Source organism: Abrus precatorius, unplaced genomic scaffold (genome assembly GCF_003935025.1).
Source record: "Abrus precatorius isolate BTA unplaced genomic scaffold, Abrus_2018 Scaffold2, whole genome shotgun sequence".
Lineage (NCBI taxonomy): Eukaryota > Viridiplantae > Streptophyta > Magnoliopsida > Fabales > Fabaceae > Abrus > Abrus precatorius.
Window position 1 is genome coordinate 29,380,979 of NW_020874362.1, and position 16,907 is coordinate 29,397,885.

Genomic DNA, 16,907 nt, shown 5'->3' on the forward strand with positions numbered 1-16,907 from the left:
AAAATGCATTAATTGATAAAATATTAGACTATAAGCATATTTTTAATTTTTCTGAATTTGATATTTTAATTTTCTCTATTTTATTTTTAATCTATACAATCATGAATTTAGCTTTTTCAAAAAATGAAGAGGCCTATAAAGATAAAAAGTATAGACCTATTTTCCATTAATTTAAATTTAAGTATTATATAAAATATAATTAACTTTATATTAATAGTGACTGAACTCTTATTTTTTTCTCGCTTTAAAAAAATGAATTCAAAAATTAAATATTTATTTTTTATTGAAAAATAATTGAAGGATTAAAACATATTATTTTTGTTTAATATAAGAACTTTGAAATTAAAAAAAATACATAAACGTGAAAAGAAATATTTTTAGGAATCTAAAATATGTTTAAATTAAATATTAATGTGTGAATAAGGTCAACCGTTTTTTTGTTTTTCTATCAATTCCTTACGATACAAATACCAAAACAGTTATGTAGTTTGATTTCCAAAGGCATTTCAATATGAAAATGCTAGTTATGTACAAATTTTCTTATGGCAGTAGTTATATACAAAATAAACATATAAAAAGTCAAAACTATGATTATAAAATTAGCAAACACGAAAATCACAAATACATATCCATATCTAAATTCCAAAACAACGAGATTCCTCGTTATTTCATTTCAAAGGTTGGTGGAGCACCCTCCACAATTGACATTCATTTCCACACGTTTCATTGGTACTTGGGTTTGGAACAAATGACATTCACGCAGTGAAAGGAGTTTTTATTTACTTCCAAAGTTTGTTTCCTTTTTGTTTCCTCCACACAACACATGGATGATGATAGAAGAGAAGTGAGATACCATACGCCATCGAGTCAGTGCAAAAGTCAAGTCTTTCTCTTTTGAGTTTGAAAGAGAGAATGATCACCAAAAAGCCATTAACCTCACTGTTCAAATTTTCCATTCCTATCACTCATACACTTCTTCTTCAATAATGGACCCTCTCCATGGCTTCTAACACCATGGCCATGGAAGAATGTGATCATAAGCTCCACGTGGCAGTTGGGAGGTCGTTGAAAAAAGCTGCAACTTTGCTTCAATGGTGTTTCACTCATTTTAGGAACACACACATTCACTTGCTTCATGTTTACCAACCTTCTACTATGATTCCCACTCTATGTAATGTCATAAGTTCCTCTGAATTTGGATTGGCTTTCTTTCAATTTAGCTATGCAAAATTTGGCTCTTTTTCTATTTTTGGAAGGCATAAAGTAGAGAATTGAAATGAAAAATAACTGATTCCTCTATTTCTTGTTGAGAAATTCTCATCCTATCCCATGAATTGATTCATTTAAAGTTGAAATCTTGTGCAGTGGGAAAATTGCCAGCATCCCAAGCTAATCCTATAGTCGTGTCTGCTTATAGAATAGAGGAGAGAGAAGAGACCAAGAGGCTTTTGGAGAAGTACTTGAGCCTTTGTCGTGCAGCCAAGGTATATGCACGCTTCTCTTTGTGTTTATAGTCACAGCAATAAGAAATTATCTTATCATTTTAATGCTGATTTCTTCGTCTGCATTATAGTTTTTTTTCTTAATTTTGTTTATTAAGTCAAAGTTGCTTTTTTATTTTATTTTATTTTATGGCCTTTGGAAAAATTTCTTGGTAGAGCTTTAGAAAATTGAAAATATGTGTGCGGGAACCGCAAATATGGTTCCAGAAATCATATTTTCCCACCCAACTGAGAGTTGCTCCGGAACATGATTCTTGGGTGACATGATACTTCACTTAGCCTTATCTTTTAAATCCTGTTAGTCATCATTCTGTTTTCATGTTTTCTTCCTCAAAATATGTGAATAATAATGACTGAAATTTATTTTTGTTAAAATTCTCATTCTATACTCTATATAATTCAATTTGCATGTCCAATATTGTGAGAATAAGCCAATTTTTAATGGTCTTCACCAAAGTAATTTGTTTTCAGGTTAAGGCAAGTAGTGTCATGGGTGAAGCTGATCAAGTGCAGAAAGGGATTGTCGATTTGATGATTAGGCATGATATCAGGAAACTAGTTATTGGAGGAATACCGGAAAAGTAAGTAATGCATTGACTAATGCCAACATATTCGGCTAGTTAGGGAAAAATTATATATGACTGTGAAATTGTCTAGTTATGATGCATTGAACTTGGCTTATTTGCTTCTTTATTCCATTCTAGTTGACAAGTTCTTATGGATTGGAAAGGTCGATGTTTTCTCTTATCTCTATCTATCTTTTCTGTAGAGACTAACATATCTATACCTTTGTCTGCTCTGATAACTTGAACCATACAATCTACATCAATCATAAAATTTTGTACCTTTTCATTCATAAAAGGGATGAATAAATTTTTCCACTTACAAAAACAATGGAAAAATGCAGTTGCATGAAAGTCAAAAGGAAGTCCAGCAAAGCAAATTATGTTGCTAAAAATGCTCCCCCATTCTGTGAAATATGGTTTGTCTATAAAGGTAAACATATATGGACAAGAGAAGCTTCTGAAACTCCTCGGTCTTTGTCTTCATGTGCTCAACCCGAGACTGCAGAGAGCTTAAGAAGTAGATCTTTCCAATATGGTATGAATGAATTATTCGATTTAGAATGTCTTCAGTCAAATTCTGCAAGGACAACAACAAGTACAGTTCAGAGTGAAATCATTGAAAAAGAAGCTACTTTTTCTTCCAAATCATCCAGTTGTACTAGTCATTGTTCTCTCCAACATCTGGATGGGAGGTATTTAGATACTCATTCAGAGATTGAGGAAGAGACAATCAATAGTCAACTTATTGAAGCCGAAAGAGAAACTAATGCTGCCACAGACAATGCCTTAACAGAGCTGTTGAAGTGCAAAAGGTTGGAAGTCAAAGCCATTGAAGCCATAAGTAAGGTAAGCATAACGTAATGTCGACTTTTGATAGCAATGAAGCTTTATTCACTTTGTTCTTCTTATCAGGAAAGAACCAAACAAACTCTTCTTTGTCATGAGGGATCAAGTATACTTTCTTATGTATCTAAGAAACATTGATAGAGTATTCCATTAAGCAATTTATGCATTTCTTTGACTTTTGTTCCAACACAAGTTACATATTCTTTTTTCAGGTCAATTTGTTTGAGTCTGCCCATGCACATGAAGTAAAGCTCAGAAAAGAGGCTGAGGATGCACTGAGAGATACATTACATGAGCAGCAGAAGTTCTTGGATGAGAAAGAAGAAATTGCTACTGAGCTGCAAAGGACCATGAGAAGTATTTCCCTTCTAAGCAGTTGTGCACATGAAACCAACCGTAGGAGAGATGAAGCTGCAGATGAACTATCAATAATTCAAGCTTCCATCTCAAACTTATGGCATGAAAAACAGCAGATCAGCCGACAGAAAATGGAAGCACTACGCTGGCTTGAGCGGTGGAGAAGTCGTGGACATGTTGCAGCAGATCCCTGCAATGGGATCATTGGATTTGCTGAAGATTTCCCTGAGCTAGCAGAATTTTCATTAGCTGATCTTCAAAATGCCACATGCAATTTTTCTGAGAGCTTCAAGATTAGGGAGGGTGGGTATGGTTCTATTTATAAGGGGGAAATGTTGGGTAGAACTGTTGCTATAAGGAAGCTCCATCCACATAACATGCAAGGATCAGCAGAGTTTCATCAAGAGGTCAGTTCTCCCATAACAGCCTTTCTTCTGTTGAAATAGTTATCTGTAATTCTCTAGGATTTGCGAGGATCACAGGCAGAAACATAATTTATAGGCTTTTGTATTCTTAATCGGCTTCCCAACAGGAACAATCATAACTCATCTCCTAAACAATCCTTTCAAGGTAATCAAGCAAGGTCTCACGCCAGCTGATCTTATAAACACTTAAGCAGCTCTAAGTCCTATCCTACAAAATGTAAATCCTTGTCATAACTTTGGATGCTCTTGATTCTTATATCTTAAATACCATACGAGTAGGTGTATCTACAGATATACTCATCGAGAAAGGTGTTGTCGACGTCCTGAAGCAATTTACACAACCATAAATTTTCTTCAATATCTAGTTTTACTTTGTTTCAAGATCTAGTTTTCTCCTATTACAATGTTAAGTGCCTTTATGAAGAAGAAGATCAAGTTTTTCTTGTGACTGGGTCGTGCAGCACTGATAGACATCTTAAAACACTTCCGAAGCATCAAGAAGTTCTTGAAGTATTTTTTTTCCAAACTGCAAAAACACATTAATAAATGGGAACAAGACACCGGTGACTAATGAGAGTATGCCTCAGCCTTTTTTTATTCCTTTTTTCATATTGTGTGGTGTTTGTCATATATTGATGCCAAAGCTATCCAACAAAAAACATCAAAATATAATTTTTCTTTATTCCAACATTTAAAATGATTATATTATATAAATGAGAACAAATCAATGGGTTCTCCATACCATTATAATGAGTTATAACATCTCTATTTTTCATTACTGGTTTTCGTTACAAACATGTATGAATTCTATGAACTGTGAAGAATGCATTTTCTGGCTTCATAAGTTATTCTATCTTGTAATTTTCCCCCATCATACAAACTTTCTTGAGTTAAGATATTGAGTTTTTTGTTTTAAAATTTTACCTTATTCTTTCTTGGCTTGAATATCCAGGCTTATAATGTGTTTATTTGATCAAACTGATGTTTATGCTTGTATGACCAGGTTCAAGTTCTTGGTAGTGTCCAGCATCCTCATCTGGTAACCTTGCTTGGTGTTTGTCCTGGAGCCTGGTCACTTGTGTATGAGTACTTGCCCAATGGAAGTCTCCAAGACTACCTATCAAGAAAAGGCAGTCTTCTCCCTTTGACATGGAATATCCGAGCACGATGGATTGCTGAAATTGCTACAACTCTATGCTTCTTACATTCTTCCAAACCTGAAACTATTATCCATGGTGATCTGAAGCTTGAAACTGTCCTTCTTGATTCAGCACTTAGTTGCAAGATATGTGAATTTGGGTTCAGCAGGGTGGTGAAAGAGGAGTCACTCTATCTACCTAGTTTTCGCTTCAGCAATGAGCCAAAGGGTTCCTTTACATATACAGATCCCGAGTTTCAGAGAACTGGAGTACTAACACCTAAGTCTGACATATACTCTTTTGGCCTCATCATTTTGCAACTCCTCACTGGTAGGACTCCAGTTGGACTTGCTGGTGAAGTACGCAAAGCAGTTTCATGTGGAAAATTATCTTCAATTTTGGACTCTTCAGCTGGAGAATGGAATTCCACTATGGTAACACAATTGGTTGAACTAGGATTGCAATGCTGCCAACCAAAGAGTAGAGACAGACCAGAGTTAACACCTTCTCTAGTGAAGGAATTGGAGCAGTTGCATGCTTTAGAAGAGCGACCAGTGCCATCATTTTTCTTGTGTCCAATCCTTCAGGTAACTGTTCCTTTTGGTTGTTAATTATATAACTAGGGGTGGTAGTAATTCTAATGTAATGACTCAAATTAAGTACACAATATAGCTTAACTTTGCAATGATTGTCATTTAACATTCTTAACTTCTTGAATTTAAGCACCAAGAGGACTACAAAAACTTGCATGCTGGACATTAATTAAAGAGAAATAACTTGTCTTTTACAAGATCCTCAATTATTGTATTTATGTGGCTATGTTTATTTGCTTTATTCTTCAGGAAATAATGTATGATCCTCAAGTTGCAGCAGACGGATTTACTTATGAAGCGAAGGCCATATGTGAATGGCTGGAAAATGGACGCAATACTTCTCCTATGACTAATTTAAAATTGAGTCACCTGCATCTCACTCCCAATCATGCACTTCGACTTGCTATCCAAGGCTGGCTTTGCAAATCTTGAAGTTTCATTAATTCATTAATCTATGTTGTAAATATCTGCATGTATATTTTTGCATAATTGTTTTGCCTTTCTTTATTGCTTTCTAGCTCAAATCAATCATTGTTAAGATTTTAGTGATACTAGGTTAGTTGGTTTGCTGTTGTTTATGCTTTCCTGAATCACTCTGGTACGTTCAAACTGACCTATTGTACAATCAGAATTGCAATTGTCAGCTTAGAGAATTTTGTGTGGAGATGAACCCAAATTCTTTGAATCTTGTAATACATGAGTTGCTGAAATAGTAAAATCCTAGGAAATTGGTTTATTCTATTTTCCAGAACTTAAACAAACCTTCACCACCTACTAAATAATATGCCATTTTTCCAAATTAATTAGTTATTGTCTCTGCCAAAATATAATACGGTTGTTTAAGCGCCTTAAACAGGTTATATGATCGATTGAATTTAAATTGGCTAGAGAAGGTTGAATTTAAATATCTACTCAGATGAAATATAGAGAAATACATTCCAAAATCCGTTTTCTTTGTTGGGTAACAAACCGTGATATAGAGGGGAAGTTCTTTGAAGTAACATAATGGCTACTCATATACATGATACATGTACCATAAGACGTTCATTAAAAATGCTCTTCTGAATGGAAAATGCAATATGCACGCAACTTTTTGGCTTCGTTTAAATCTTCAAATTGCTTCAACACCCTTGTAGTATTCCGTCTCTGGCAGAAAGTAGGGATGAAGAGGCATGTATTTCTGTTGAATTAAAGGGGTGATCATCTTCGGTTCTAGCAATCCCAAGCCTGGAATCCTCATCATCACAATCCAAAAGTGGTTTGGACTCCCCATTGAAGTTCCATAGATGGAATTCCTCCTTGCTAGGCTCCATGTTTTCTTTAGAACTAGTTTCGTCTTTCTGAAGCATTTGGTTGTTACCAAGATCATCCTGGTTTCTCTTGGATTCCACACTCTCCAAGGACTTGGAAATCCCACCTTGATGGCTAGGAGATTTGGCAGCTACTATGGCCACACCATTGTTAGAACCAAAGGGCTGGTTTTCCCGATCTTCATGATTGTTTAAGTCTGAATCATATCTCCCAAGTGTTGTTGGCAATGATTTCTCACGTAGAATGGAAGCATGTGCTGGAGTTGAGCTGTGGGAGAAACTTCCAAAGCCTTGAATTCCTCTAGATAACCTTCGAGCATGGTTTCTCTCTTCCTTTAAAAGAGATCCTTCTTCCAGTAGTTTCATTATCCTTTCTGATTTTTTTCTGACAGTTAGGCCCCAGTTGAACCTGAAAACACTCAAAATGTTCTCATGATCTTGTAGAACCAGTGTCAAGAGAAAGAAAATTAAAATGTGCAGAAAGTTGAAGTCAAGAGTTGCAAAACTCAAAACATACCCGCTGTTATCAATGTACTGAAAACCTTTCATCTGGCTAATAACATCTTTGTCATTCTGAAATTCATCTGCAACACTTTCTGGTCCATGAGTCAACAAGTGCTCAAGCACAATCAAGGAATTGTAAGAGACCCTCCAATTCTTATTTTCAAATTTAAGCAACCTGTATTAGAATTGTACAAGCTATTCATCCATGATTTGGTTGATCAACATAAAAGTGGCAAGCATAATAAGGAAAACAAAAAGTTCTTAAAAACACCTTTTATGCAAAATCTCCACAATCCTCCAATAATCATCTAGCTCAAAAGCAGCCCTTGAAATTGATCTGAGTGTTGGAGAATCTGGGGCCCATGGATTTCCACTAGTTGCCTCTTCTGTCATCCTGTAAAAAATAAGAGACATCCATGCATAAGGGGAAAAAAAGTATATATTAGAAATCCTAGAACTAATGTTGTTTATGAAACAGGTTGAAGAATGATCAAATTGCAAATCAAAATCTCATGATGACATAAAAGAGGCAAACTTACAATTCTGCAGGGGTGACATCTGTTAGAGCTAATCTAGCAGTCTTGATTTTCTCCTTGAGGAAGAAAGAAGCTTGCTTTTTGAATTCATGGAACACAGGGGTACCCATTTTGCTGCTGTTATTTTTGTTCAACACTATGGACATATCTAAACTTACTGTTATTATTCCCTTTGGGACGGCACAGAGAGAAAAATTGAAAAAGAAGATGGTTTTGGTTGGGTTGGAATAAGTAAAACAAGATGAGGTAACAAGTTACAACTAATCCTTTGATGCAACCACAATCAATGCATTAATTATCTAATGAAGTGACACTGTGGCAGTATTGATGGTCTACGTGAGGAAAATAATCAAATTTAGATAGTACATGGGAAGTTATGAAAACGGTGAGTGACATTTAAGCTTGGACTTTGGTATAGAAAGAATTTTAATATTTGTAAACGACGTTTTGTCAAAGTTGCCCTTAGTTTAGATTTTTATTTTTTTTTATTACTTTTGAAATTGCAAACGCTCGTATGCAATTAAGTCAACATCTTGGGTGGTCATCACTTGGGACACCGGGTAATTGGATTTGAATTTTGAATTTGGTTATTGCTAATTTCAAAGGCAGTGTTTTTCCCTCCTTCTAGAACACAAAATGGAGTAGGCATCGACCATTTACTACGTCGGTGAAGGTTAGCCAAACAGGAATGTCAAAATCTAGACATTATGGACCATCAATACCATGTCCATGTTGTTCTTGTTTATAATTATATGTTATGATCTATTATGCCCATGATGAAAGAACCATGCTTTATGCTAAAGGATTAACAACTCGTGTGATTAATAGTTGGAAAATTAATTCTAATAATTTTTAATTAAAAAAAAACGTGTTTTAATAAAAATATATAGTTAAGATTAATTTATGAGTTATATCTTAATTATATTCAATAACTCGATTAATTTATCAAAACCAATTATATTTAACTTCAATATAAACGAACATTAAATCGAAGTTAGTCCAAACAACCATACTTCATGGCACTCGAGTATTTTGGACATGGCAGTCCAAGTGTGAAAGTCACAATCAATTAATAGACCTTAAGAGCATTCATCAAGCCATTGGAAATTTCGTCGAAGTTGATTGAACAATGGTTTGTCCAATGGCAGCATCGAATGACACGTTCCTCTTAATAACCTATTAAACCAAAAGACTGTCTTCTACGAAAATTTTAAGTCGTTGAATTGATTAAATGGATTAAATTTCTTCTGGAACCATAAAACCAATGCCGGCTAATTAACAAAATATCAAGACAATCTGCATTTTGTAATAGGTTCGTAATTGTATTCCATGCAATGGGTTATTATGGGTCATACATAACATAGCCCAAAGTTTGATGGATTCAAATATCAGCCCAAAGTAATTGCTGGGTGAAAGATGCTCTATTGGGCCACTCAAAATCCATATAATACGGTCGACCAAATTATATATACATGTACACAGAATTTTCTCACACGTTAGTTAAGTCTAAAAAATTTTATATTTAATTTAAATTTTTTATTTAACTTAGCTGTAATAAATTATAATTTATTATTTTACTGACTGTTAAATGTAAGTTAAATAAAAAATTTATATCAAACATAAAAATTGTTAAACTTAAATCGTGAGAAAATACTTTTTGGTGTATATATACTATGTGTAACTTTATTATGGACCCCAAAAGATGGAACTTTATTAAATAAAAACGAAAAGAAAAGGAACTTTAATGAATTAATATTGTTATGACTTTCCTTTATGCTTAGCAAGTGAGAATATGGAACCGCACCATTTAATGCAGATGGAATGCTTCCTCCATCTGTGCAGGAATTGGTTGTGATAGGTTTGATCAACACAGCACTGAGAGGAGAGTATGAATCACTGACTTTGAATTTAATGATAATAATAAAGTGACAGATATTCATTAGCTTCTGCCTGTTGCTGCACATTTAATTCTGAGTTAAATGTTAGATAGAAGTTAGAAATTTTATTTAATTTCATTGTAGAAAGACCAGCTACGTGTCTCTACAAGGATTACCAATTTCAGATGTCATGCTCAATAATTTGAACTTTGAAATATTTGCTTCTTATTTTGCTGCAACTTTGTTTCCCATCTTTCTTACTAACAAGCCTAAGTCTTGTTGGTAAGGAATTAAAAGTTAAAAAAAATATATTTCTATTTGGTTTTTTCATTTTTAAATCTTTAACAATATATGTGAATAGTTATTCATGATTAATGTTATTAAAAAATTAAATCTAACTTAAAATTGAATAGACTCTTGAGTTATGTTAAAAAATCAAATTTAACTCATTTTTAAAAATTAATTTATAATAAGAGATTTATTAAAATTTTATAAGATGTATTTTAATTTTATTACTAGTTAATATCAGGTATCTTAACAAAATTTTATATTAATTTTATGTTTTTTACAATATTAATAGTTATTTTTACTTAGATATAATTTAGATGCAGATTTTTTAATATTATTTTTAATTAAAGATACAATTTTATTTTAATAATTAATATAAAAAAGATTAGTACTGAAGATTGACTAATTTTTAAAATTAAAATTTAATTAGAGAATAGCATAAAAATATTAAATAATTGCATCTATTCTATTTAACTAAATTATGACTATTTATATTTTACAAAATGAAGAACATAATTAAAAATTAACCAACATTATCAACAAATTTTATTTTTTTTTACACTCTTGTTAAATTTTTATGTTATATAATTTATACAATATTTTCTGAAAATGTTTTTCTTCTCTTTGTTATAACAAAATCTTATTTCATAAAAAAAAATTTCTCTCTCTATCTCTTACATTGTTGTACAAATATAATTTCTCAATTTTGATTATCTTTTAAATTATTTCTTACGAGGAGCAGAGCCCCCAGTTTCACTAAGCCATAATTTAACCATTGGAATTAGTTAATATTTCTTGACAAATTAAAACAGAATTAGTAAATATTTAAGTTTTCCTTACATTGCATAAATATTTTTAAACGTTAATGATTTAATAAGATAAAATAAAAAATTGATAATAAGAGATGTGCTATTCAATAATGATAATTATTTCACTTTATAAAAATAAATTAAAGAGAATGAAAATTTTAATATTTAGAGAAAAAATTAAAAAAAAAGTATTTGAACAAAGGAACATCATTTTTATGTCTAATAATTTGATATAGTGAATTACAATTTAAATTTAAATTAAGGTTAATTAAATTTAAATAATAACGATTAATAAGAATAAATAATGTAAGAAAGGGAGACATTAATATAAGAGAAGCTACAGTACTAATTGAAAAAGAGAGTAGATCAAAAAGTCTTTTTGTTTAAGAGTGAGTAATCAAATTTAATACATAAGAATTGATAGTTGTACTTTTTTTATATAAAAAAATAATAATTAATCAATGACATAAATTGTTCATAAACGGACAGAGTTGATCTCTTTCTTGCTAAGAAAATTAGGTTTTTTTTTGTTTTTTCTAATCTCTTTCTCTACAAGGAAAATGACAGTTTTTTTTATTATTTTGATTATATTTTTAATATGATAAATATATTTTTATAAAAATGATTAACTAATTTGTTATCAATTTCCTGAGAAAGTTGATAATTTAGTTTAATTAATTTATTAATGAAACGAGGACACGTTTATGGTGATTGGGATTTTTGAATAAACTGAGATATGGTTGGAATTGCATAAAAAGGATTGAAGGTAGAATTGGTTGAGATTGTTCACTTTGAGTTCATTGTTCAATGAACCCTTTCCTACGCGGAGCCATGCCATTTATGAAGTGTCGTCAACGACTCAACCCATAAAAGCTGGAAAAAAGAATTAAAGGTCAAAATCTAAAATTCAAAGTTGATTTTGACGTACGGCGTGTCTCGTACGAAATTCCACCGTATGTTTTTCATCAAATTAGCAATAATACTCATATAATTTAATAATTTAAAAATATTAGTTTAGTAGTTCATACTATATATATTATATTTTTATAAACAATTATATATAATAAAAATTTAATTAAATATTAATAATAAAAAAATTTAAAAATTATAAGATAATTTTTATAAATGTAAAATCAGGTGTTTACAAAAAAATTTAAATATTTATATAAAATAATAAAAGAAAATTAAATAACAAATTTAATCTTCAAAATACAGAAAAAAAATAAAATAAATAAAAATTATTACAGCAATATATATATATATATATATATATATATATATATATATATATATATATAATTTACATATTATGAAGAAGAATAACGTGTAGATATACTTCTCAAATAATAAACTCACATTTTATAACACACAAGTTGATAAGAGTCCAAAAGCATCTTGTTCAATTGGAGACACCTAAAAGGCAAAGAAGAAGAAAAAAAACCGTTTGGCTAAGCCATATTGCAAATAGTGCTTGATCCACATCAAATTGGAAAGGCAAACATAACCTGCATGAACCTTATTGTAGGCATTTTGGAATATATTATTGAGGGTATTTTTATTTTGAAAATAATAAAGATGCTAATGCACAAATGACTAGCCATGCCATTTGCCAACCAGAGTTGCACAAAGTGACTGAGGGTGATAGTGCTTTCTGCACGACTAAAAGGTTTTCAAGGAATGACTTTTATTACAAAAATTACAATTTTAAGTGAGTTATAATCAACAAAATCCAGCTTTTACAACTTTACAATCCTCACCACTCACTGAATTGCACAACTAGGCACTCTCCAAGAGCTTAGTTGGTATTTTACAAAGGGTGAGTAGTGAGGGAGAAAACAGCAAAAAGGATGCCTCACCCTTCGGCAGTATATATCTCATGTCCTCTTCTTTTTATATATATAATAACATATGGCTTTCAGTATTTTTATTTATACACATGATCTCCATATCCTTCCCTCCAAAGAAATAACAATGATGGAAACATCATCATGGTAACGACGCCTATCACCCTGTGGAATTTCAAGTAACTCGTGAAAGACCAAACCTGAAGATTAAGAAGGCAAAAGCATTAGTAAAACCCCACAAGTAGCCATCGTTTTCTACAATGCAATTATGAATGAGATCCTTTGAATGAAATTGTGGATGTTATTAGTACCAGCTTTCTTTGCAGCACGAAACAAAACTTCTTCAACTAAGTGCTGAGCTGGGTCTCCCTCAGGTTGCAATGTGATGAAAAGTTCAACTTCAGCTACTGCTTCTTCGTTTGACAAGTACTGATAGAGCCCATCGGAGCATAGAATCAAAAATTTGTCCTTTGGGCCTAATCTGTGGTGTTTTAGATATGGTAGGCAGCTGATGTAAGGAGAATTCCCTACGTAGTCTATTCTAAACATCTCCAAAAGTGCATTGTTCCACTTGGGCTGCAAATGCTCACAAGATAACCAGCAATCAGAAAATGCAAGTAGTGTCCAAATTGAAAGCATAATCGTTCTTATATTGATAATTCATAATCGCATAAGAGTAATATGTCAATATTCCAACTTTTGTGAAATGAAAGAAGTTACTTATTTGTGATTAATTTTTGCACCCTAAGAGAATGAATCCTAGCTTTAGTATCACAGCTAATACTAGCAGTGGCAATTTTTTTTTTACATCCATATTCCACGGATTAGGGCAGTTACTGGATTCAAGGAACCTTCAGTGATAACAAAATGGAACGTGGAAGAGAGTATAATCCTGTTATAGCATGCATAAACCATTCAAATATCCCACCCATCCTTTTGTTGAATTCCTAGACATATATACTAAAGATAACTGCAAAGTAGAATACATTTGGATGTATCTATGAATGAATAGTAGATAAAAGACGCCAACCTGTTTGAGAAATCCGGCTCCAAATGCTCGGGTAACCTTGAGAGAACCCTTCACACGTTCATTTACCACAGCACAAGGATCATCCGGGTGCTCTTTTCTTATTCTCTGGACTTCCTGAAATTAAAACCAGACATTTCTCAATCAAGATGTGAAGCAAAACACAAGCCACTCAAAACAGTAGTCAAAGTGAGGCAAACCAACTTACTTCGTCAACACATGTACTATGATCTTTGGTAAGCTGAATAGCACTTAGACTTGGAACCAAGTTGGACGTATCAACATCCCACGATTCAAGATCATTCATTGTCTCTTCATTGATTCTTTCCAAGTCCTGCCTAATTTTCCCAAGCCAATAATCAGGCTCAGCCTTTTGAGCCAACACGGCTCGACTATCCCCAACATTCATCACGTAAACATCCTCCCCCTTCATCAACATCACAAGAACACAAGAACCCATCAAAGCAAGTTCAGGATTCTCCATGACCATCTTATCCGCAATATCCAGATAAGACTCCTCAGTTTTCCTGAGAGCCCGAGATAGAGCTTCCAACACATCGGAATGATTAATAGAAGTGGCACCACCAGACCCAGATCGACTCAAACATAGCTGCTCCTTCAATCTTCTATCAAGCTCTAACCTTTCCCTATCCCATTCACACTTCCACCTCCTTTGATTCTCCTCCCATTTCTTGGCAGCACCTTTGTACTTGATCTTTGAACTCTTAACCCTTTTACTCTTCAAAACCGCATCCCCACTTGGACAAGGACGATTATTCTCTCGTTCAACACACTGAGAACAAGCATCTAAATCTCCCACAAACGTGTCCTCTTTCAAACCAACATCAACACCAGTGAGAAGCATCGAATTCTCGGATGCAGACCCATCATCCCACAACAATCCCTTCAGTTCCTTGTGCACGGCGGTGTAGAGATTGGAGAGCAAATAATCAGGTGCATCAGGACCATTGAAACCATCATAGATCCCCACGAAAACCCAACCGTGTTCCTCAGACACCACAACGTGGACACGATCCTCCCCTGCTTTCCCCTGAGCCCATTGAAGGTTTTGACTTTCCATTGAATCATCGTCTTCTAAACTACCCTCACTGCTCAAATTCACACTCAAATTCTCATTGTGCTTCTCCGCCGCCGCAACCATCCACTCCGGCTCCTTCACCACCACCCCTTTGATCGGAGCAACGATCGAGTTCTGCCCCCGAGACAGAGTCTTCGAAATTGCCCGCTGAAGAACTCGAATCCACCGCCCCTTCCTCGTTCTCGCTCTCAATCCAAGCCCTAAACCGCCATGCGAGAAGCTTCTCTGAAACTGATCCGATCCATCCCTCTCCATCGGACCCGAAAACAACCCGCGATCGATTGGACCCGACATAAACCCGCGCTCGATCGGACCCGACATGAACCCTCTTTCCAAAGGACCCGAAACCGGAAATCCACTACCGCCGCCACCACCAAGGTTTCCGGAAAAGGGACCGGAATTCATGAGGTTTCTCGGAATCGGTTGAAGAGGAAGCGAAGCGAACGAGGTTGAACTTTCGAACGCCGCGGCTCTGTCTATGCAACCGTACGAGTAGAGGTCCACGAACGCCGTCGACAACGGTGTCGACGTGTTCGCGCTCACTGATGCGCCTGAGATTGTTCTAAACGTCGTCGTTTCCTCAGAGTGAACCTTCGACGACGATATCCGTGTCGGGTCGGGTCGAACATAGCAGAAAGAGTGACCCAGTCCCTCGTCTAACGGCTCCGTTATTAAAATGGATATGTCCTGCTTCCGACGACCCCCGCCACCGTTGCCGGTGAAGCACACCGTTAACTTCCCTATCCCGTTACCCATCGGAACACGAAAATCACCGGTTAAAAAAATACAAAACAAGGACGAGTTAGAAGGTTGCTCTTGCTTCTTGCTACTACTTGTTACAACCCCTTATTCATGGTGTAGAAGATGAAGAACTAGATAGAGAGAAAGAGAGACAGCATAAGAGAGAGATGACCAGATCTGAAGAAAGAGAAGTTGAAGCAGAGAAGAGAAGAAGAGAGAGAGAGAGGGCGTTGACTTTCGAATATCGGATTTTTTTAAAATTGTGAAAACGCACTCGCTATTTTCTTAATAATTAATTATAAAAAATAATTAAAATTAATATTATACATATAATCTCAACGTTTTATACTTATTTATAAATTAGATTTTATCATTAAAAAAGTTACAGATTTATGCATAAGTGTTTTATTATATTTTAATTTTTATTATTTGAATGTGATTAATTGTATATAAAATATTTGTATATAAATTAAAATATAATTTTTAAAAATATATAAATTTAGAAATATATTAAATATAAAAATTAAACTATATTTTAACTTATTATAATTTTTTAAAAAAATATAAAATTCAGTTAAAAAAACTTATTATAATCCAATTTTGTTTTTATAATAACATTGAGTCTTTGTTAATAAAATTTTTATTTAACTTTATTTTTGTACATTTTTTTAGTTAAATAAATAAAAAATTTTAACATTATTTTTTATTATAATTTTTTAATATGTAATTATATCAATTTATAAACAATGAAATATTAAGTTTTATAAATTATATCATTATATCATTATATCATTTTTTAATTTGTAAAATTATATCATTATTTAACTTATGATTAAATTTATCAAATGAATAAATTTATAAATTTTTATTATATGAAAATGTTATTAATTAATATTTATGAAAAATTTCTATCAAATAATTTAAAAAAAAAAGCACTTGAGTATATTTAATATTTTTTCAATTGTAATAAAAAAATATGTCATATTAAATTATTTTTAATATGTTATTAGCTATAATTATAATTTTTTAATTAATTTATATATTCATCAAATTAACAAGTTCTGTATTAATAAATATATAATTTTAAATTATAAATAATAAAATTTAACTTAAATATATGTATTTTTATTCTCATAAAATTGTATATCTTTATTTAATATTTTAATTTTGTATTATTTTAAACAAGTTTACTAAAATATTTTTTATTAGTTAAAGTTAATATTTAATTCAGGTATTAATATTTATTTATACAATAACATTATTTTATATTTTAGTCACTATCAGTTAATGACAAGATTAAAATATAGTGCCCCTATAAAAATTAAAGTAACTTTTTAAAATATAAAAATCAATTCATAAACTACTCTCAATTAGGACTAAATTTATAAATTTAGTCCTAATTAAAAAGATAGGGATTTTTTCGAGTGGGGCGTTGACTATGCTG

The 16,907-nt window shown here is 32.6% G+C and overlaps 3 protein-coding genes across 12 annotated transcripts; 1 reads left to right on the forward strand and 2 right to left on the reverse strand.

Annotated features, from left to right (window-relative positions):
* Window positions 1-623: 623 nt before the first annotated feature.
* LOC113857385 (U-box domain-containing protein 33-like) lies at window positions 624-6,167 on the forward strand. 8 transcript variants are annotated; one of them, XM_027489201.1, is made up of 8 exons: window positions 737-1,171; window positions 1,366-1,484; window positions 1,974-2,083; window positions 2,410-2,880; window positions 2,981-3,020; window positions 3,127-3,678; window positions 4,700-5,422; window positions 5,678-6,124. In XM_027489201.1, the coding sequence occupies exons 1-8, from the start codon at window positions 1,000-1,002 to the stop codon at window positions 5,858-5,860; spliced, it is 2,370 nt and encodes a 789-aa protein (XP_027345002.1). In that variant the 5' UTR covers window positions 737-999; the 3' UTR covers window positions 5,861-6,124. The 8 variants fall into 8 exon arrangements, with proteins under 8 accessions (XP_027345003.1, XP_027345002.1, XP_027345009.1 ...); XM_027489203.1 differs by lacking the exon at window positions 2,981-3,020 and having other exon boundaries at window positions 739-1,171; window positions 2,410-2,603; window positions 2,694-2,914; XM_027489202.1 differs by lacking the exon at window positions 2,981-3,020 and having other exon boundaries at window positions 624-1,171; window positions 2,410-2,914; window positions 5,678-6,167.
* Window positions 6,168-6,312: 145 nt separating this feature from the next.
* Window positions 6,313-8,022, reverse strand: LOC113858670 (epsin-3-like). The gene is made up of 4 exons (XM_027491392.1): window positions 7,782-8,022; window positions 7,514-7,636; window positions 7,256-7,417; window positions 6,313-7,147 (listed from the first exon to the last, which is right to left on the reverse strand). Exons 1-4 carry the CDS (start codon window positions 7,922-7,924, stop codon window positions 6,550-6,552), a joined length of 1,026 nt encoding a protein of 341 aa, XP_027347193.1. The 5' UTR covers window positions 7,925-8,022; the 3' UTR covers window positions 6,313-6,549.
* Window positions 8,023-12,257: 4,235 nt separating this feature from the next.
* LOC113858145 (probable protein phosphatase 2C 4) lies at window positions 12,258-15,646 on the reverse strand. Of its 3 annotated transcripts, none has more exons than XM_027490639.1 (5): window positions 14,474-15,635; window positions 13,832-14,347; window positions 13,627-13,740; window positions 12,908-13,172; window positions 12,640-12,796 (listed from the first exon to the last, which is right to left on the reverse strand). In XM_027490639.1, the coding sequence occupies exons 1-5, from the start codon at window positions 15,476-15,478 to the stop codon at window positions 12,681-12,683; spliced, it is 2,016 nt and encodes a 671-aa protein (XP_027346440.1). In that variant the 5' UTR covers window positions 15,479-15,635; the 3' UTR covers window positions 12,640-12,680. The 3 variants fall into 3 exon arrangements, with proteins under 3 accessions (XP_027346438.1, XP_027346440.1, XP_027346439.1); XM_027490638.1 differs by having other exon boundaries at window positions 13,832-14,325; window positions 14,416-15,635; XM_027490637.1 differs by having other exon boundaries at window positions 12,258-12,796; window positions 13,832-15,646.
* Window positions 15,647-16,907: the final 1,261 nt, after the last annotated feature.